The sequence below is a fragment of the Sciurus vulgaris genome (assembly GCF_902686455.1).
Source record: "Sciurus vulgaris genome assembly, chromosome: 4".
NCBI lineage: Eukaryota > Metazoa > Chordata > Mammalia > Rodentia > Sciuridae > Sciurus > Sciurus vulgaris.
In genome coordinates, this window is record NC_136464.1 from 31493199 (window position 1) to 31515333 (window position 22135).

The 22135-nt window shown below is 45.3% G+C and overlaps 1 protein-coding gene and 1 pseudogene across 2 annotated transcripts; both read right to left on the reverse strand.

Moving 5' to 3' along the window:
- Window positions 1-1303: 1303 nt before the first annotated feature.
- On the reverse strand, window positions 1304-8975 carry PGAM1 (phosphoglycerate mutase 1). The gene is made up of 4 exons (XM_079137976.1): window positions 8694-8975; window positions 3962-4236; window positions 3211-3391; window positions 1304-2393 (listed from the first exon to the last, which is right to left on the reverse strand). The coding sequence occupies exons 1-4, from the start codon at window positions 8830-8832 to the stop codon at window positions 2224-2226; spliced, it is 765 nt and encodes a 254-aa protein (XP_078994102.1). The 5' UTR covers window positions 8833-8975; the 3' UTR covers window positions 1304-2223.
- A 10209-nt stretch (window positions 8976-19184) lies between these two features.
- On the reverse strand, window positions 19185-19876 carry LOC306658888 (E3 ubiquitin-protein ligase RNF4-like; annotated as a pseudogene). Its single transcript has one exon. The product of its transcript is annotated as an E3 ubiquitin-protein ligase RNF4-like (transcript).
- Window positions 19877-22135: the final 2259 nt, after the last annotated feature.

Genomic DNA, 22135 nt, shown 5'->3' on the forward strand with positions numbered 1-22135 from the left:
CCTGAGCAATACAGTGAAACACCCCTCAAAAAAAAAGCAGAACAAGGTAGTGATTAGAAGGCCATTTTTGTTTACCCAAGCAGTATGGCCTAACTTAGGCTACTATCTAATGCTTTATTTCAATCAGGATGTATTTATTTCTTTCCTACCAATCAATACTGAAAATAACTGCACATGGAATAAGGCTGGTTTTCTCTAATTGTGCCCAGCTAGAATTATTTCCACATTTCAGTAGTTTCTAGATTTAGTATGTAGATTTCATTAAAGTAGCAAATGTTTTCATGATGTAATTTTTCAGGGTATAGAAGTGGAGGCCAACTAGTACTGATTTTACTTTTTGTGTCACTTTTGACAGAGCATTTGAATCAACTAGTTAATAGAATTCCATGATCTAATGTAAACCAATTTTCTTACCCACAAGCATACAATATTGTACAAAGTTATGTGCCTGAACTCCTTTTAGGGCAGGATTCTGTAGTACCTTTGAATCCCCAGGACTTAGTATTGTGCCTTAACACATAAGTACTCAATAAAAATTTTGCTGGGTGTTCTGTCAACAGAGAAGCTTTGCCACGTTAGGGACCACTGAGTGATGTCAAGACTGTTAACCTGAAATCATCTTGAGAGGAGGCTGCCCTCTTCCCCTCCCTTTTTTTAAGTTACAAGAGCCTTTTTTGCTTGCAATGATGATGTAAGAGAGCATGACAGCCCTTGCTCCTGGGATGACATTGACTAGTTAGTTGCCCTCCAAAAAGTGGGGATTTTGTTGTTTTTAAGAAATAGTCTTCCCTGTGTTGCCCAGGCTGACCCGACCTGTGTTCAAGTGATCCTCCTCCTCCCTCAAGTCTCCAGAGTAGCTGGGACTATAGACATGTGCCATTCTACCCAGCTTCAGGCTGACTTTTCTGTACCTTAGAATGATAGGCCCTGGGTTAGTATACTTGAAACTGCCTATAAAGCTTTAAATAAAGCAGGTGACTTTGCCCTGCCCCTGAGTCTCAAAGGGTTGAACCCAGAGCAGGTATTTTTAAGCTCCACAGGGAATTCTGATGTGTTCAGAGTGAGAACTGTCTTGCAGGTCTAGTAGTTGTTGGTTTCCTAGTGTTAATGGTAGCTGATAGAGTTGTTCCATTATTTTCTTGCCATCAGGCAGGACTTTTAGTTATGACTTATTAGTGTAAGGTCTGGAAACTGCTAGAAACTCAAATACTATTAGCATGTAATGGTTGTTCTAAAGCTCCTAATCAAAGCTTTGCTCAATGTAAGAGCCCTCAGACAAGAGGTATAACATCACACAGGAAAATATTGCACATCACTCCTTTATTATACTGATCTGGAAAAAGATTTAGTACAGTTATGCATAAAATGAGTACTGGGCCTGTGTGGCAGAGCCAAGCAACTGCAACATGACTCAGAAATCAAACAGTTAAAGACACACTTGGGACATGATCAAGAGGCATTTCACTGCCACGAAACAAAGCAGAGGAGGAATTCTCTCAGATACATAGCGAGATAACACTCCTACACCTTACAGGCCAAGGAGCTTATCCCATATTGGTGTGAGGAATGGCTTATTTTCTGGTAACCACATGGGGGACTAACCACCACTAGAAACCCCAGAGGGCTTTGCTTAGTATTTATTTATATATAGATTTATTTATTTTTCTTTTTGTGAAAGTAAATGTAACAAACAATTCAGAGTTGATTCCCAACCTTCTAGGGCCAGGGAGGAAATAGTTGTTTTTCTAAAATCACTATGCAGGTTACATTCATATTCCACTGGAAGGACTAGAGCCCCCTGCCTCCCCATTTCCAGACAGTGACCTGACTACAGAAGAGTGCAGAACTTACTCTTGGAAACACAAACAGGCTCTCTGGCTTCTCATTGGTCATGCCTTGGCACAGTTCCTCCCTATCCCCTTCTGAAGTAGGTCCTTAAACAATCACTAAGAAAAAAACCCAGAACTACTACCTCAACTTTTCTGGACACAAGGAGGCTTCCCTGGGCTTGGAATGAGAATCTGTGTCCCAGAGGTGTTATTCTGACTAGAATCTACAAAGGGAGTGGGTGCAAGAGACAAAATGCTAAAATTAAAATGGGAGCTACTGGTCCCCATCTGCAGCTACAACTTAAGATGCCTACAGATGTGGTCTGTTGCAGGAGAGAGGACAAAGGAATGGATGGGCAGGGTGTTCCTTAGTACAATAGTCTGCTATTTGCCTTTATTTCTTCGCCTTGCCCTGTGCAGCCACAGCTTCCATTGCTTTACGAACGGTCTCTTCATCTCCCAGGAACTGCATGGGCTTGATGGGCTTCAAGTTCTTGTCTAATTCATAGACAATGGGAATACCAGTTGGCAGGTTCAGCTCCATGATGGCCTCTTCAGAGAGACCTGAAAAGAGCCACCCTGATCAGCCATACAAAGTGTGAATCCACATCACCCCTCTAGGTTTACTCTTCACCCCCAGGTGAGAAAAGATTTCGGTAGGAATTAAGATACCTTGTCTATCTTTGTAATGGTAATTGAATCTTTGTAATAGTAGATTCACCCCACAAGGAATGACCCCCCAGGACTAATTTCTCAAGCCACTAAACTGAAAAGCAAGAAAAGAAGTATGAAAAGGTACACAAGATCCTGAGATAGGCCACCAACAAACTACTGAAAGGTGTATACTGCAGATATCCCTACATTCATATCTAAGTGATCTAAACCTATAGTGAAGCAGGACTCTCCATATCCCAAACTTCGTATATAGTCCACCTATCTACCAAAAATTGGCACTCTGGGCTCCTAGGTCCTCAGGAGTGAAATAATGTAAGATGGAGATTAATATGTGAAATTGGGCCAGGCTGTGACTGAAGATGATTTTACCAGTAGTTTCCATCCTAGTCTAGAGATGGGCATCTCAAACTATAATGTGTATCAAATCTCCTGGGTCATAGATATTAATTCTGAACCAGGTCTAGAATAGGACCTGGCATTCTATATGTACAACCTGTTATCAGGAGTCCAGCTCTTGCTGCTCTGCAGACAAATTTTGAGAAACAGGGGTACAAGTGTCTACCCACTACAGTCAACCTAAACTGTCAGAGGCTATCAGTATGTTGGCCTTTTCCCAAGAGTCTCCTTTATACTAAATTAAGTCCCTAATTCATGGAACTTCTGCTTTACCCATCTTTATGAGGGCCCATCTAAAAAATGCACATACCCTCCAGATGCTTGACAATGCCCCGAAGGCTGTTGCCATGGGCTGCAATCAGAACCCGTTTCCCCTCCTTTATCTGGGGGACAATTTCTTCATTCCAGAAGGGAAGAGCTCTGGCAATGGTGTCCTTCAGACTCTCACAGGAGGGCAGCTGATCCTCAGTGAGGTCTGCATACCTACGATCCTATACAACCACAAAAAAACTCGTTTACAAATTATTACCAGTTGCATTCATTAAATGGCTTTTAGAATGTATTAATTTTGCCAATCCTCATCTCTTAAGGAGTGAAGGGATGGATGAAGTTCTCTCACCAGGGTCCAGAACATAGCTGCCAGCTTGGGAAAAGGGATCATTATCCTGCCTCTCCCTCCCCCACTACCCAGTACAAAAGAAAGAAAACCTAAAAAAGTTATGCAACAAGGCTCTTCCCACTACACTTTAACTTGTAATTGATTTAGGAAGCCTATGAATGGGTTTTATAAAATTTGCCAGTGGAGGTATAAGAATGGAGATAAAAATTCTTCTCAGGTAAACAAAATATCAACTAAATCTTATAACCATGGTCATTCATTCGTTCGTAGAGGAAAGATTCCATTAACTATTTTATCATAAATTATAAGCTCAGTGGGGCCAAGAAGTCACTAATAAAAGCTAAAAAAAAAAAAAAAAAAAAAAAAAAAAGGGCCTGATTCCCTGATTCTATCCTCCTGGCTCTGGGTGAAGTACAGTGACCAAGCATAGGTTTGCCCATACCTTACTGATATTGCTGTAGAAGGGGTGATCTGGCTCCATTGGAGGTGGCGGGACATCATAAGAGCGTCTCCATATCTTTACCTGGGCTTCGCCATGCTTAGCAGCAGTTTCTGCTTTATTGAGGCCAGTCAGACCCCCATAGTGCCGCTCATTGAGGCGCCAAGTCCTCACCACTGGCAGCCACATCTGATCGATGGCATCCAGCACTGTCCAGAGGGTTCGGATTGCTCTTTTCTGCACTGAGGTGAAGCAGATGTCAAACTCATAGCCAGCATCTGGAAATTAGAGGTTCCAAATGATAAGTTAAATAAGTTCACTCTGAACCAGAATTTTTTTTTAATATTAATCTCTTGTTATACAGGTATCCAAATGAAAATTATTTGATGAAATATTTTATTGTGTATGTTTCTGTAGTAAATGCAATACTGTGCCTTTGAGAAAGACAATTTGTTTTGTTTTGTTTTTTGGTACCAATGATTGAACTCAGGGGCACTTAACCACTAAGCACATCACCAGTCCTTTTTTGTATTTTATTTAGAGACAGGGTTTCACTGAGTTTCTCTGGGCCTCACAAAGTTGCTGAGGCTGAATTTATGATCCTCCTGTCTCAGCCTATATGTGCCACCAGGCCCGGCAAAATTTATTGACTTATGTTATAGATATATACTTCCTAGTAGTTCCCCAATAATTCATCTACCCCAAGGCCTAAATGTACTGACAACCAGTTAACTTGATACATGTGCTTGTATGCTAATCTCAAGAATTTATTTCTACCAGGCACAGTGGCACATGACCGTAATCCCAGTGGCTCAGGAAGCTGAGGCAGGAGGATCACAAGTTCAAAGCCAGCCTCTCCAACTTCGCAAGGCCCTAAACAACTTAGCAAGACCCTGTCACAAACTAAAAAATAGAAAGAGCTGGGATGTGGTTCAGTGGTTAAGCACCTCTGGATTCAATCCCTGGTACCAAAAAAAAGGACTTAAAAAAAATTATTTCTGCTTCAACTCTTTAAAGAAGCTCTTAAAAACTTGGGGATGTGGCCTGGTGGTTAAACACCCCTGGGTTCAATCCCTGGTACAAAAAAAGGCAACTTAGAATCTCCTCCTAAATAACAATGGCTAACATTTCCAGATGGCTTACCATTGGTCAGGCACTATGTTTTACTTGGTCTTCGTAACAATCCTATGACGTTATAATCCTTACAATTCATTTTACCAGATGAGGAAAATAAAAATGTGAAGAGATAAGCAAATTTTCCAAGGTTACAGCCACTATTTGAACAAATAAAACTTAGGCTGTAGGCTGGGTGACTCAGGAGGCTGAGGCAGAAGGATTGCAAGTTCGAGGCCAGCCTCAGCAATTTAGTGAGGCTTCAGACAACTTAATGAAACCTTGTCTCAAAATAAAAACAAAAAGGGCTGCAAATATAGCTCAGTGGTAAAGTACCACTGGATTCAATCCCTCATACTCCACCCTGTCCCCCACCAAAAAAACAACCTGAGGGTGAGGGATTCTGAACCTAACCCTAACTTTTTTTTTATGGTACTGGGTATTGAACCCAGGGCCTCACACATGCCAGGCAAGCACTCTACCACTGAGCCACATTCCCAGCCCCCAACCCCAACTCTTAACCACCATCTCTAGCAATCTCCATTTTCCTAACTATGCTGTATTCTGTATTAGTCCTTTTATTTTATTTTTGCAGTATTGGGGAATGAGCCCAGAGACTCACACATACTATAAAAGTGTATGACTGAGCTACATCCCCAGCCCTGTTTGAGACAGGGTCTCACTAAATTGCCCAGACTGGGTTCCAACTTGCTAACCTTCTGCCTCAGTCTCCCAAGTAGCTGGGATTACAGTAGTCATACAGCACCAGGGGCACCCAGCTATCTGATTCCTTTATAAATGAAATCACTAATTTCTCCATACATGTTAGTTACTGTGTGTCAGCTATAATTAAGAGTTATGTTGACCCAACCAATAGCTTACAATGAATCAGTCTTGTTCCATAAAAGATGATTTTCCCTCCCACCTGAATGGGGAGATGACTTTTTCCTTATATGAGTCAGGAAAATATTCCTGTTCTCCATAACACTACAAGGTCCTCTTCAAATTTTAGCACAGATGAGTACCATGGTGCAGGCCTGTAATCCCAATGACTTGAGAGGCTGAGGCAGAAGGATCTCCAGTTCAAAGCCAGTCTCAGCAACTTAAAAAGCACTAAGCAAGACCCTGTCTCTAGTTAAAATATAAAAAAAACGGCTAGATATGTGGCTCAGTGGTTAAGTGCCCCTGGGTTCAATCCCTGGTACCAAAAAAAAAAAAAAAAAAAAAAAAAATTTCAGCACAAACTTTCCTGCATATTGCTTCAAGAGGTTAGCAACTGTAATTAACAAAACATGAAATGAATTTTCCTGCCAGTCATTCAACTGAGAATAAGGCTGTTAAGAACCAACAGGGAATGGGAAGATGAACCACCAGGAAACCCACCACCGTGAGAAAAGACTACAGATCCCTCCACTGACCCTCAGGACAAGTCTGACTAGACTTGGCTACTGTCCCCGACTTAACTACCTCCCTAACCTAAAGGGAGGAATGACTCCCAACAAAAGCGAATACCCATAGTGCAAACCTCAGCTCCCATGATGAAAAGCTACAGGCAGTTTTATTGCAATTATTTCCACTTGCAGTGAAGCATCTTACTTTGGATACAGGAAGTCCCCAAGGAGAAAAGTGCTACTCCCTTAGGACTCTTTAAGAGAATGCTAAAGGATCAGAATCATAAAGCATGTTCCTTTGGCTTGCTTGCCCATTAAATCAGAGTATAACTAGAGATAGGATGATAATGTAGGGTGGACTCCAGTCTCCCCAAGGTATCTTTCCCTTTCTCTACCTTAACACTGCATTGGAAACAGTTATCACTAGCTTCCTGCTGAAATCAAAATCAAGAATGTAAAAATCCTATTAACTGAAGCACAAATGAATTTAATATGTATTTGAGATATTTTATATTACTAGATTATTCATAATGATCAAGAGTTTTGCTTTTGATTTTATTCTTCAATGTAATTATTTGTAATGCCCATACACATTAAAAATTTTTATCTGATTTTCCTAAAATTTAATGCTAACAATATTTATTTTAAAACTGAAACAGGGCTGGGCATGGTGGCACACCTCCAATTCCAGTGACAGGGGAGGCTGAGGCAGGAGGATTAGTTCAAGGCTAGACAACCTGGACAACCCAGGGAGACCCTGTCCCAAAATTTAAAAAAAAAAAAAAAAAAAAGCACGCCCCCCCCTCCCTCCCGCGATCTCAGTCCCACACGCACACTAATAAGACTGGAAATGGGGTTTGTTATTCAGATGTAATTATAAGTTTAACCATTTGGTGGTCTTAGAGAAGTAAATTTACTTTGTCCTAGGCTAAGCATCAGCAAAACACCACAGATCTACACAGTTCTTCCTGCCACAAAACCAAAGAAAATGGCCTCCTTTACTAGTATCTTTCCTTTAGGGCCTCTCCTAGATGCTGAAGTTACAACAGGGCAACCCAAAGCGTTCATATGCCCCCCGCCCCCCCCCCAACAGGATTACATTTCTCAAACTTTACAAAGCTTTACTTCATTTCAAAAGGATGTACAATGAAGGCAAGAAGTTAGAGAGTGCAACTTGGGGCCAAATATCAGTGCCACATCAACCAGGCATATAAACCTTTTTTATATGGCTGTTTGGTCCAAAGATTCGAGGGGACCAGGGCAGGACCTATCTGCCTTAATTATCAGTGAAAGCACTTCTTCATCACAGGGATTTCTTATTAGAATTCCAAAATCACGGAGATGGGTCAAGTCTTAAGTAGGGAAGCATTTTCTCTGCCACTTCCACTTTGCTCAGTCTTTGTCCTTGGCCATTAGCCTGCCAGTTTCTCACACCTACCTGTTACTCCACCCAGAAACAGGGCAAGGACCGTGGACTAATAGGTAGTATATGACCTTGGACAAATCACCTTTCCAACCCTCACTTTTGCCAACTATTAAAGGGGGACAGGGAGGGACAGGAAGGAGGGGTTTTTATGGGGCTACTTTAGAGACGATCAACTCGAATCTTTCATTCATTCACTTACCTGCATCTGGAGGCGTTTTGGATACAGTATTTGTAGCATGTGAGTGAACTGCAAAGCCCTACCCAACCACGCGGATTCCCCGGTGTCTTCAAGCATGTGAGGCACCCCTAGCGCAGTCTCACTCCCGGTACTGCGGGGAAGAGCGTGTGGCCTGCCGCTTCGCTAGCATCTGCAGCAACCCCTTGAGAAGGCCAGCCACCGGAAGGCACCAGGCACTCTCCAAGAGCCCCCAGCCCTGAGGGAACACTAAAAAGGCCTACCGACCACGGGCAGCCCATTCTCCGGGCAACCCATCCCTGAAGTGTAAATTCTAAGACTAAAAAGGGAGAAATTGCGGCCAGGAGGTGTCCCCAATTGTGCAAAGGGCTACGAAGCAACCAGCCTCCATCCTCCTCCCGGCGCGGCCCCTCACACTCCACTGGGTGACCTTGAGCAAGTCGACTGCCCACGCTGCGTCCGCTTTCCCAACTGCCAGCTAAACTACTGGAGAGACACTGCGCAAGGTGTCGGCCGTCTCCCGAAGCGCGCAGGTGCAAGCTGGGGTGCCTCCGAGGCCGGGCGCCCGACCCTTTCGCACTGCCCCCCACGGCCCAGCCCGCTCGGTACCTCGCAGCGCCTGCCCGCCGCGCTTCGCCTCCTCGTGGCCGGCCGGGCTCAGGTCGGCGTCGTACCAGCCGCTGAAGCGGTTCTCTAGGTTCCAGGCGCTCTCGCCATGCCGAATCAGCACCAGCTTGTAGGCAGCCATGGCGGCGAGGTGAGGATGCGGCGCCGACTGAGGCTTGCAGAGATTCCGGAGCCGCAGCCCGCCCCCCGGCCGCGCCTGCGCGCTCGCACCCCCACGCCCTGCTCCCGCGCACTTTCTCTACCAAATCTTTCCACTTTCTCGAGAACGCCCGCCGCCCGCCAGGTGTACGCATGCGTCCTCTGCTTGGAGCTGTAGCCAGTTTAGGGAGGGGGCGCGCTCCGAAACTCCAGGGCGCATGCGCCCTCTGCTGTCGGCCCCGCGGCGGTCACGGAGTGCACGTAAGCACAGGGCGGCGGGGCCTTGGGCTCGCACGCTGCCTGGTGCTTGGGTTGGGCGGCGCTCTTCTCTTGCTGTGTCCTTTCATGAGCCCTTATCCAGTGAACCGCTAGGCAACCCCGCCAGGTTATTGTCCCAGTTGTACACAGTTTGATTCACAACTGCGTTCGAAGTTTCACTCATCCATTTTATTTACTTAGAATCTCGGACAGGTCACAAAAGCTATCTCAGCCTCAGCTGTAAAATGGACCTCATAATTCCTACCTGGTACCTGAATCAGTTCTACCTGGAAGTGCTCAGCATACAGTGGAAGTTGCGCCAGGCGTGTGGCACATACTGTCATCCATCTACTCGGAAGACAAGGTGGAGGATCGCAAGACCAGCCTGGGAAACTTAACGAGACTCTGTCTCAAAGCCTGTGAATGTAGCTCCGTGGTAGAGTGCTGACCTAGCTTGTGGAAAGTTCTTCTTCAATCTCCAGTACCACAAAAGAAGAAAAACAAAATTGTTGCCGTTTCAAAGACCAGGATACTGGTCTTTTTACTTACTTCACAGGTGAGGATCCTAATTCTGCTGATTCCATACCCTGCTCTGTATCTGACACAGGGCTGTTGATCCAATCCTTGTCCACAGCTTGTCGTTGATGTTTTTTCCCTACGGCCATGAAGCAAAAGCTAAGGCCCCTTCAGATATTCTGGGAAGTGGTGGATTCTGGTCACTGTCCGGCCTCTTCTTGCCCCAATCAGTAGTTTAAATATCTACCCGTCTGGGCTGCTTTCTCCTGCACAGATCCCTTTCTCCTACTTTATTTCTATCTAACCATTTTAATGAACACTAAACATGTGCCAAGCAGTGAGGATGACTTGAATTCCTGTCCTTCACTGCAAGCAGAGATCAAGTAAGACCCACATTTTAACAGTAAACAAAATTGTGCCGCTTGCTGTATTTTTTCTTTTTCTTTTTTTTTTCCCAGTGCAGGAGATTGAACCCAGGGCCTTGTACTTGCAAGGCAAGCACTCTACCAACTAAGCTATATCCCAACCCCTGCTTGCTGTATTTTGACAGAAAGCCTAGAAAAGATTTTAACCAGGGTAGGTAGTGCACACCTGTAATCCCAGCAATTCCAGAGGCTGAGGTAGGAGGATTGCAAGTTCAAAGCCAGACTCACAAATTTAGTGAGACCCTAAGCAACTTAGTGAGACCTTTTTTTTTATTTTTTCAAAATGAAAAATAAAAAGGACTGGGGGTGTGAATCAGTGATAAAACAGTGTTGGGTTAAATCCCCATTTCCAAAAAATAAGAAAGAAAAAAGGGCCAAGGAGTTAGGTTGGGCACTGGGGATGTTGGGATTGTGGTAGAGCATTCCTGAATTCAATCCCTGGTACCAATAAAAAAAAAAGAAAGATTTTTGGCATGCACTGGTAAAATACCTACTACATGCCTAGCAGCCTTGTTAAGTGCTTTACAAACACTAACTCATTCACTCCTCCTATCTTCACAATGACCCCCTGAAACAGACACTCCCCACTTAAACAGATTAGAAAACTGAGGATAAGGTCATTTGCCCAAGGTTACTGGAACCAGAATCCAAGCCTAGGCTAACTGGCTCCCAAGTCCATGCTCTCACCTATACTCTTCTCTTCAACCTTCATATTTTCATTGCATTTTAAGTATTTGTTGACCACAAAGGGTGGAAAAGATTTGAGAAGCAAAGAAAAGGCACTTTCAGAACTTCAAAAATCAAAACACGTAAGACACCTTGTAGATAAATTATAATAGCTACTGTTTGTGGAAGTTTAATATGTCGTGTTTATTATCTCAACCCTCCAGCAATTCATATCATGTAGGTACTCATACAGTTCTGTTCTACAGATGAGGAAACAGAGAAAGACTGTGTACAAAGTCACAGTAGGAAGTGGAGGAGACACAGGACTCAAACCCAGGCAGTTCAATGACCTAGTCGGCATTCTAACAAGAGCACTCCATTGCCTCCCTCTTCTGCAGCTGGGAGAAGATAGAATTCAGGGTCATAGATGACTAGGAGGAGGTGCAGCCCTAAAAGCTGCACCCAGAAACTCACAGGACTCCAGGGCTGCACAGCTAGAACTGTCCTCAAAGGACTCCTGGCCACACACACACACACGCATCCGGGATGCTAGGAAGACTCCCTCTTAGGAAATTCCTCCTCCAGTCTTCCCTGCTGCTTGGTCATCCTGCTCTGATATGCAGGCCTTCCCAGGAGTAGCTCCTCTGACCTTAACTGTGACTTTTTTTGTACTGGGGATTGAATCCAGGGGTGCTTAAACACTGAACTACACCCTCTGCCCTTTTTATATTTTATTTAGAGACAGGGTCTGACTGAGTTGCTTAGGGATGCACTAAGTTGCTGAGGCTGACTTTGAACTCAAGACCCTCCTGCCTCAGCCTTCCAAACCGCTGTGATTACAGGCATGCACCACTGTGCCTGGCTTAACCTTGGCTTTTCTGACTGGACTTTTTGTCCCTCCGCCTTGACCTCTATCCCTGTCCCCATTTCTGACTCCTACTCCCTTTCTCCTCACCACTCTCCACTCTCAAGAAATTCAAGATTCCTGTGTCCTCCTCTAGTCAGTCTCCCATTTCTGTAAGGACTAGGAAGTGTGAATAGGAGGAAGATGCCATTGGAAACCTAATTTTAAATACGTCTCAGCTTCCAGCTAGAACCTTTGATGCATAACTCAACTTCTCCTTCTCAGTTTCCTCATTTGTGAACTGGGGCAATAATCATATCCATGGCTAGGCGTGGTGGTGCATGTCCATAATCCCAAGGACTTGGGAGGCTGAGGCTGAAGCAAGAAGATCAAGTTCAAGGTCAGCCTCAGCAACTTAGTGAGACCCTAAACAACTTATGAGATCCTGTCTCAAAAAGGGCTGGGGATGTGGCTCAGTGGATAAGCACCCCAGGTTCAATCCCCAGTACTACCCACTGCAAAAAAATTATGTTCATACCCACATACACCAGTGTCATGAGAAATAAAATGGTGCATGGAAAGAACTTAGTGCTGTGTCTAGCAACCAATCATAAATGATAATAAATATTAATAGCATTATATTAATAATAAATATTGTTAGTACTGAGATCAAGGCGACAAACAAGACTTAATGAAGACCACCAATTCAGAGTTTGTAAGCCTGGGGAGCCTTTAGACAGGCTTTCCTCCCAGCAGGATGCCTGATAGGGGATGGCTTGCCTGCAGGAATAAGAGCAAGACAGATAAGTAGAATTCTTTGGGCAGGAGTCCAAGGGCATCTGTCCCAACCCTAGGAAAGAACTAAGGAATCTGCTTTATTTCCTTCACCAACCCCTTCTGCCTCCAGAAGGAATCTCTTATCTCCTTGAAACCGTGATGAACTCTGGTAATTCTGTGCCTCACAGAATATTTACCTTGGATTAAATTACCTCGGAGTTAAGTTTTTTGCTGTATTGTTTTGTTTTGCAGTACTGGGTATTGAAATCGGGTCGCACACATGCTAGGCAATTACTCCACCATTGAACTACATCCCCAGCCCTTATTATTTCAAGACAAGTTGCTGCTAAATTGCCCAGACTGGCCTGGAACTCATGATCCTCCTGCCTCCGCCTCCTGAGCACCTGGGATTACAGGTGTGCACCACAATGCTTGGCTTCCTCACTTTTTTTTTTTTTTTTTTTTTTTTTCATGAATCTATTCAACTGCAAATTCCTTGAGGATGGGTGCCACATCTTAACTATTTTATACATCCACACACATGCAGGTGGAAATATCCTTTGCCCTTCGTAGTGTCCCTGAATGTCCCTGGGTGTCAGAACTGGGTGAGACCTCAACAGTCCTCCACTACAAGTGCCCACCTCCTGCCACTCCAGTTCACATCAGAAAGATAAGGAAAGTGAGGGGAACCATTCAAAAGATCAGGAGATGAGCAGGAGACCAGATTTATCAGTAACAAGTCAGAGGCGATCCATGGGGAAGGGCCTCCATGTTGGGACTTGCTGTGTGAGAAGAGAGAGACAGGTGCAGAGATCCAGAGAGGGAGGGACTGGGAGGCTATGCCTGCCCATGTGGCAAGGACCTGAAGGCCATGCAGCCAGAAACAGAATTCCTTGGTGAATATGGGATCCCACTCAGTGCCTATCACAGCATCTCAAATGTAAGAAGCTTAAAGATTACCAAACCAAGATTTCTTAAATGTCAGTAAAAGGTAGGAATAAATCAGTGTATTTCATCCTCAATTTCATTCAATTTTAGTCTTAACTCTTTTGAACACAAGACACTAAGACATGTGTCAGGGCTGCTTCCTGGGCTTCTAAAGCTCTGGGAGACATAGGGGAGTATTCACAGTCCTGAGAACAAAACAGGTGGAAAGGATCTGATTACAGCTAAGGTCTAGCACATCCATCATCCTCCCCAACCCCTCCTGAAAGCACCCAAGGATTCCCTACAGGGCACTGCCTGCTTTTCTGCCCTGTAGGCAGCAACTGGGTCCAACTAAATCCATCTATCTGTGGGGATAGCGGTGGCAGATCCATGCTCCATGTCCTCTCAGCAGTCATCTCAGGCAAGGGATACTCATCAGTAATAAACCCTAACGAAAAAATTCAAACTGGGAGCCAGGATGTAGCTCAGCAGTAGAGTGTTTGCCTAATATACATGAGGACCTGGGTTTGGGGGTTGAGTAAGGCTAGCACCTGTAATCCTGTAATCCAAGACACTCAGGAAGCTGAGGCAGGAGGTTGACAAGTTCAAGGTCAGCCTCAACAATTTAGTGTGACCCTGTCTCAAAATTTAAAATAAAATGAAAAGAAACGTAGATGTAGTTCAGTGGTAAAGCAACCCTGGGTTCAATCCCCAGTGCCAAAAGGCAAAAAAAAAAAAAAAAAAAAAATCTGATCAGGACTTTCCTCCAAGCAGGACTCTAAATCCTGAGCTCTTAGGGCAAAATGTTCCCCCCACCCCATACACACCCTGGCCCCTTCCAGAGTAGTGTTTAATTTCTCAGGCCCCAGGGAACTTCACAGATTCTTTTTTTTCTTTCTTTAACTACTAAGCCACATCCCCCCTGCCCTTTTTTATTTTTATTTTTTTAATTTTGAGACAGGGTCTCAGTTGCTCAGGGCCTCCCTAAATTGCTGAGGCTGGTCTCTAACTAGTGATCCTCCTACCTCAGCCTTTCTGGGGATTACAGGCATGTGTCACCCATGTCTGAGGACTAAACGTTTTTGAACAACAAGCCTTGTGGGTTAGGAAAACTCAAAGGATAATCAGGAGTCACGGTCATTACCCTCACTGTCCCTCCAGAACAGAAAAGGCTTCTCTCAGCCTTCCTTCTCCATGTATTTTCTCCACAGAAAAATAACTCCCTTATCAAGTACTGAACATTCAGTGAAAGCCCAGATTTAGAATGAGTGGGGCAAGGCTCTGAGGAGTGGAAGAGGGGTGGATGCTGTTCAGCCCCGAGACTCCCTGTGAAGACACCACATGTCTTTACTTGCAGAACCATCTTGCAAACTCATCACCAGATGTTCAGCTCTTGGCAGTGTCTGAGGAGAGGATTTATGCCAGAGAGAGAGAGAGAGAGAGAGAGAGAGAAAGTCAAGCTGATGACTGGCTTCTAGGAAAAGGAGCTGTGCTTTCTGGAGGTTTGAAATGCAGTCGCCATTAAGAAGGAACAGAGTCAGAACCAGAAAAGCAAAGCAAGAGGAGAGTTCCGGGCAGGCTAGTGGCTTTCTCTAGAACTCCCCTGACAACACCCCCCCCCCCCCCAACCTCTAAATGCTGTCTTCAGGCTGGAGTGCTCAGCCCAGCTTCAGTACAGCCTTCTCTCTGGATTACGGAGCTTGTCTGAGGAGAGACCCACAGTATGCACCACACCCTCTACTGTGGCCCTGTGTGTGAAGCCATGAAGATGACCATGCTCAAAGCCAGGCAGTGTACAGATGTCTTTGCTCCTTCTACCCTCGTTCACATACAACTGTCTCCTTAGTCTATATTTTCTTAGATTAAATGTTGAGTACGAAACAGTCACTTTGTTATTTGCACTAAATGTTCTGGAGTTTAGTGAATGGCTAGCATTTGGTAGTGTGTTAGTCCAGGATCTCTGAGAAGCAGTTGCCAAGATAGGACTTGGAGGAAGTGTGTCAGGAGAATTGCTTTTGACAGGAAATGGGGAGGGGGAGCCAAGTGCCACTCTGAGAGAAGGAAGGGGGGTGGGTGGAAGCATCTTAGATTGCAGGTACTTTCTAAGGAAAATTCAGCAGCCTGTTGGGAAGTCCTTGAGTCAAAGTCACCCTTCAAGGAGTCCTGTCTCCTGGGATCAGGGCTGCCTGGGTAGCCTTGATGTGGGGATGTTAAATCATAGGTGGAGGTAACATACAGGCAGTGCAGTCTCTGGGGGGGATTTCAGAGTGAAGCAGCTGGGGCCCTGGCCAACCAGCTCCTTGCTATGTGAGATCTGAAGGCTGTATTCTCCTGGCCACCACAAGTACACTTTATGTCCCTCAGAAGTGTCTTCAGGTCAGCACTCAGTGAATAGGAAAGCTATTAAAGGTAGCTGACAGATGATGGCAAGGTAACCAGGTTTCCATAGGCCTATTAAAGGTTTTTACTGGAGTGCAGCGGGAAAATCAATGGCCTTTATATTTCTGAGTGCAGGGGAAGAAAATGGCCCCTCTGAGCTGGCACTGGGCACAGGTTCCAGGTTGTTCAGCCTCAGAAATGTGGACAAGAAAGAACCACAAACAGAAATCCACATGAGTTCCTTATCATTAAATGAGTCTGTAACTCAGCAAGTCCACTCCTAGCTATATACTCAAGATAAATGAGAACGTCCACCCAAAAACTCATACACAAATGGACATGAATGTTTATGACAGTATTATGCACAATAGCCAAAAGGTGGAAACAACCCAAATGTCCACCAACAGGTGAATAGATAAAATATGGGACATGTACACAGTGGAATGCTATTGGCCATAAAAAGAAATGAAGTAGTAGCCAGGCGCAGCAGCACACACCTATAACCCCAGTGGCTTGGGAGACTGAGGCAGGAGGATCTTGAGTTCAAAGCCAACCTCAGCAACTTAGTGAGGCCCGAAGCAACTGAGACTCTGTCTCTAAATAAAATACAAAATAGAACTGGGGATGTAGCTCAGTGGTTGAGTGCCCCTGAGTATCAATACCCGGTATCCAAAAAAAAAAAAGAGTAGTGACATACACTACAGCATGACTGAACCTTGAAAACATGCTGAATGAAAGAAGTCATTCACAAAGGACCTAAGGGGTTGGGGAAATAGCTCAGTTGGTAGAGTGCTTGCTTACTTTGCATGCAGAAGGCCCTGGGTTCAATCTCCAGCACCACAAAAAAAAAAGGACCTAAATTTATATGACTATGTTTATGTGAAATGTCCAGAACAGGCAAATCTATAGCAGCAGAAGGAAGATTAGCTTTCTAGGGCTGGGAGGATTGAAGTTATAAATAAGGAATACACAGTTTCTTTTTGAGGTCATAAAAATGTTCTCAAAGTGATGTGGTCAAGTTGTACACATCTGTGAAGATACTAAAAACAATTTGTATGCTTTTTTTTTTTTTTTTTTTGGTCTAAATTAATGGTTTTATTTACATCTTTAAACTAGCAGAGGAGTCCAAAACAGACTGATGTGGATACAGTTTAAATGTAACAAAGAGCTGAACTATGTACACTGAGGAAAGGGATTTTTTTTCCCACACCAGTCTTTTCCTAATTTGCAGTTTCTCATTAGTAGACTAAATGCACTTTTTCCCAATTTAATTTAGAATGGAGTAATGCAACTTTTATAATCCATCGCTTAAGTTGTCTTTAAGGATAAAATACAAAGAAAATTTTAAATGGGTGTCACCACATCTATGGGTTGATGGCCTCACAGTCACCTTGACCCTTGAAATCAGGGTTGCTACAGCCTAACAAGAGCACTTCCATGAAACATGGAGGGTGTAATACAAAGCTGCTCTCCCCGCCCTCTCCAGTGCAGCCGTTTTCCCCGCCTCCCAACTGCTGTCAGTCTGTGAACATCCTAGCTAGCTATCGGTTCATCAGTCAGCTTGCAAGTATCCTTCTCCATTTTTGGTCTCCTGTTAGCCTGGTGGAATTCTTAAAGACAGCTTCACTGCCGTCTTTTCTCTCTTGCTTTTCTCTCCCCCTGACTCACTTTCTTTCTCCTCCTCGCTTTCCACTCTCTCTAGCGCACACCCTTTCTTTTCCTTTCTCTTTTCCTCTCATTTTCTCTCTTACCCTGCAGGGAGACACTCTGTTTGCTTAATAAACTCCCTTGTGTGATTTCCCGTGTCTGGTGTGGTTTCAGTGGGATTCTTTACAGAGGGGACTTCATGGCCATGATGTCCAGCAGGGGACAGGCACGCAGCATGTCACTACGATGAGTACAGAAGCTCCTACCCTCTTCAACTCCATGAGGAAAGTTATGACTCTCATTCCAACTAACTGGAAGTGAGCCAGGCGGCTGAGAAGCCAGAGTGAAGAATGAAATCTTTTTCTTTCACATAGAGGAGGGGTGCTCCTTCAGCCCGTCTAAAGTGAAGTCTGCGGAGTGTCTGCTCCTTCAGGACAGTGCACCGAAGGTCAGTTATTGCTAGCAAAGCCAGAAGGGCCCCTTTCCCACAGGAAGGTGTTTTGCAAGAAAAGGCTGTTGGTTTGGCTTGAAGCCCTCTGAGGAAGGAGGGTGTGGCAGCACAAGCTGGCCTGCATTGCAGGTGAGGCCTCTCCCTTACTAGCCAACTCCCAGTGCCTCAGGGGCAGCCTGGATCACCTTGTCACGTCCCAGGGAACCTGAGGGTCCCACACACCTATGGAGTAGAGGTTGTCCTCAGGCCTTTGCAGAGAAAGAGTTACTACCATGCTCTGCCAACCAAACCTATAGAGCAGTCAAAAGCCCAAAGGATCAGAGCTCAGCTGGTCAGAAGAGCAGCTTCTGTATTAAGTGTCGACTTGGGGGAAGTGAGAAGCCAAGCCAGGGCCAGAGCCAATGGGCCAACATCTTTGAAACGGGGGTCACCAGTGTCTTGGCCAAAGCATGGAAGTGAGCGACTGATAAGGCCACAGTTTCTGCCACCACCTCTTGGTACCTGTGTAGATGTAGGGAGTAGGAATTGAACTGAGGACTGGAGGGCAGGTGGCCAACACAGGACGGATTTTATCAGAAAAGAGAGGAAACCCAAATACATGCCTGCCCTATTGACCCCGAATGTCCTATGGCAGGTGGAGAACTTTGGAGCCTGGGTAAGGTTCCTGAGAACAGTTGGTGAGCAGAGACAGGATGGGATGGGCACTGTTCCACAGGCAACATTAGGGCTCTGCAGAGGACACTGGCAGTGCTACATCTCCTGGACTGCTGTAAGGGAGTAAAGAGCAGCTTTATTGCACTTTTTGTTCTTAGGAAACAAGGGATTGCCCTGCCGAAGTTCTTGAAAAATGTTCCTGTGGTTGGGTTTTCCAGGGGGCCACTCCTGCCCCTGGACCCTTGGGCCGAGTGGACCATGTCTGGCTTGGTTACTGCGTAGTAGATGGACTGGCCAACTGACAGGTGCCTGGGAAGGCCATGCGCCTGGGAGAGATGGGGCAAGCTTTCCAAACAGGGAAACTTCTTGGCAAATGTAGGCCCAGAAAGGCTGGAAGCACAATTTTCAACTGCAGTGTCCTGACTCCCTTTTTCCTACTCCGGGATGAAACCACCCCAGAGGAGCAGAGATACGGAACCAGATGGGGAAGGTCCTAGTCCAAATCCAGAGCATCAAATGAGATTACAAAAGGGTATAAGGAGGGGCTGGGGAGATAGCTCAATCGGTAGAGTGCTTGTCTTGTAAGCACAAGGCCCTGGGTTCGATCCCCAGCACCCAAAAAAAAAAAAAAAAATTAAGGGTATAAGGGGGTTGGAAACAAAAGAGAAGTTTACATATCAGTTGTTGGTTTTGAAACAGTCTTTTTGAGCTCAGGAAATTGGAGGCAGATGCCATGTGAAGAGCAAGCTGGGCTGTCTGTCCATCCATCTCTTCTGAGCAGCTCTGACACTTCATATATAAAACCCTTTGCGGTTGATCTTTTCCCTACAAGTTGGGCAAGTGTTAGCATTCTTAAGGGGAACACAGAGGCACTGGCTAATAAGACATGGCCATACTCTGCAGAGACAATGAGATGTCCATTCTGCACAATCTCTGAGTATCTGTCCATGCAGTCGGGACAACTGACAGTACCAGAGGGCACATCTCTGTCCCTGGACAACTCCTGGTCATCACTGCTCACTACAGAGCTGTCGGCATGGTCTTGGCACAGCCTCCTGGTGCTCCTCCTTGACCTCCTCCTTTTGTCAACAATCACAACAGAGTCATGGTGAGTCAGGTCCACGACCACAGGCTCTAAAGATTCACAGGTGAGGTCCACGATTTCATCGCCAGGTGTTTCCACAAGTTCTATGGGTTCTGCTTCCAAGGAAATCTCAGGGGTGGAGGCTGCTTCCCAAGTTCACTTCTGGGCTCGTCTAGAACTTACTGTTCCACCTCGGGGCTTTCTTCTACTCATTGTGCTCCTTGGCTCCAACCTACAGGGAAATGATCTCTACCCAAGTTTGCAGCGAAGTGGAATATTCTCAACCTCTCATGCCCACTGGTTATTCATCCTCTGGTTTACAAATAATTTGGATCCACGCAGATTTCAGTATCTTTGAGTCCTGTCCCTGGGCTGGGCTGGTTTGGCAGGGGCCGCCCCCAAAATACTAGCCAGAGGAAGCACCTTTGCAAGCTGATAAGGAGACCCATTCAGGCAAGACTCCAATTGGTACACTTTAAATGAGTAAAGAGGCTTGTAATCTGACTCTGGAGACTGAGGCCAATCTCAGCAGTTTAGTGAGACCCTAAGAGTAAAAATAAAAAGAACTGGGGGGCTGGGGATATAGCTCAGTTGGTAGAGTGCTTGCCTTGTGAGTACAAGGCCCTAGGTTCAGTCCCCAGTGCCACCAAAAAAACAAAAACAACAACAACAAAAAAACAGAGTACCAGCACCAAAAAAAGAAACAGAGAAAAGTGTATGGTATGTGATACATGAATTGTATCTCAATAAAGCTGTTTTTCAAAAAGTTGTAAATAATTATTAAGAAAAAAAAAAAAATCCACAAAAGCCCTTGCTCCATGGAAGGAAGTGGGCAGGTGGCTCTGGGGAACCTAAAACAGTGGCTCTGCCATAGGAAGACTGAAGACAGGGTTCTCCCGTGTAGCACAGGGATAATCTCAGGAGTGTGACTCGCAAGAATATGATATTCTCACCTGAGCGTGGTGGCATATTCCTTGGTACTAAAAACCAAAAAGGGCCAGGAAGTAGCTCAGTGGTAGAGCACTTGCCTAGCATGGGTGAAGCCTGGGTTCAATTCCCAGCTACACACACACACACACACTATATATATATATATATATATATATATATATATATATATATCCACAAAAGACAACACAGGTTCCTGCTCACTGGAAGGCATAAGGAGAGAAAAAGAAAAGGCCTCAGTAAAGACAGGCAGACAGGAACAAAATGTGGTTATGAGGTGTGGCCAGGGGAGCCATACTATCCACTGAAGCCTCACATCTCAGGTACAGGACAAGTGACTGGGAATTAGGCTTCTAGGTCCCATTTCTGATTCCATGTTCCTCTGCCCAGCAGCTAACTTCACTGTGCTGGGAACTTTCTGGCCCCAGGATGTTAGAGAGGTAACAAATGCGACCTCAGTGCCACAGTCTGGGTCAGGCCAAAATTTTTTACCAGCCAGTCCAAAAACCTTCCCTCCTTGAGCAAAGGATCCTTTGTTAAAGCAAAATAACTCCCAGAAGGGTGAATGTTTTGAGCTACCAGTTACCTGGCAGGGGGACAATTCCTATCAACAGAAAAGACTGTTCTCTTGCCATGACAAGAAATCACCTCCACGACTAGTTTTAAACCATTTAATCAGGATGACTTGTCTCTGTGTTGCTCAACAAAGACAACTTGTCTCTGTGAACATGGTCTGAAAGTCAGCCCCTGGCCACAGTCACCCTGCTGTTGACCAACCAGCCCCACCTCTCTTTCCTCCTAGTGTGCCCACCACTGAGCCTCGCACTTCCCACACCCTCTGTGAGGTCACTTCCCTCCGGCACTCACAGACATCAGACCTGACTGGCACAGCGCCGCCTTCCTCAAGCAAGTAATACATGCACACCTTCAGCTTTTTATTTCAGGTACTGCTTGACCTCCTGCAGCAGTGGTGTGCCAGGCATTTCACACACATCACGTCATTTGAGCCTCATAATAGCAACCTGTTTTCAGATGAGGATACCGTGGCAGAGAGCTCAACTGCCCACCCCAGCTCACACAGCAGGGATGTGGCACCAAACCCAGGCTTCCTAAGTCAAAAGTGTGGACTTTAACACCATGCACAGACACAACTGTACCATGTGGGGCCTAATGCGCTGCCCGGGTAATAAAGGCCCTCTCCCTTCCCCAGGGCTTGAGTCCTAAATTAAACACCCAGACTATCTGCTGCTTCTTTGTCTTGGGCAACAGGCTAACCCTTCAATTTCCCTTTCTTCCTGCCCAGTGTTGTAACAGATCACAACCCCAATTACCTAAAAATAACCTTCCTGCCCCTCAAGGCCTTATTGCTTTGGGTATGGCAACTCCATTCCTTCCAAATGAACCTTGCAGTTTTTATTTTTTAAATTGTCAATGGACCTTTATTTTATTTATATGAGGTGCTGAGAATTGAACCTAGTGCCTCATACATGCTAGGCAAGTGCTCTACCACTGGCCACAACCCAAGCCCACAAACAGTTTTTAAAGCTGTTGCTATTGGGGAAGTTCCTGTCAAAGAGTTGCATCTCTCAACTTCTGCCCATCAGTTAACTCTGTGGCCTTGGGATGTCACTGAACACCTAGAACCATGTTTCTCCTCTGTTAAATGAGAACATCTACCATGTCCTCCTCAGATCATTGGTAAGAAGGTAT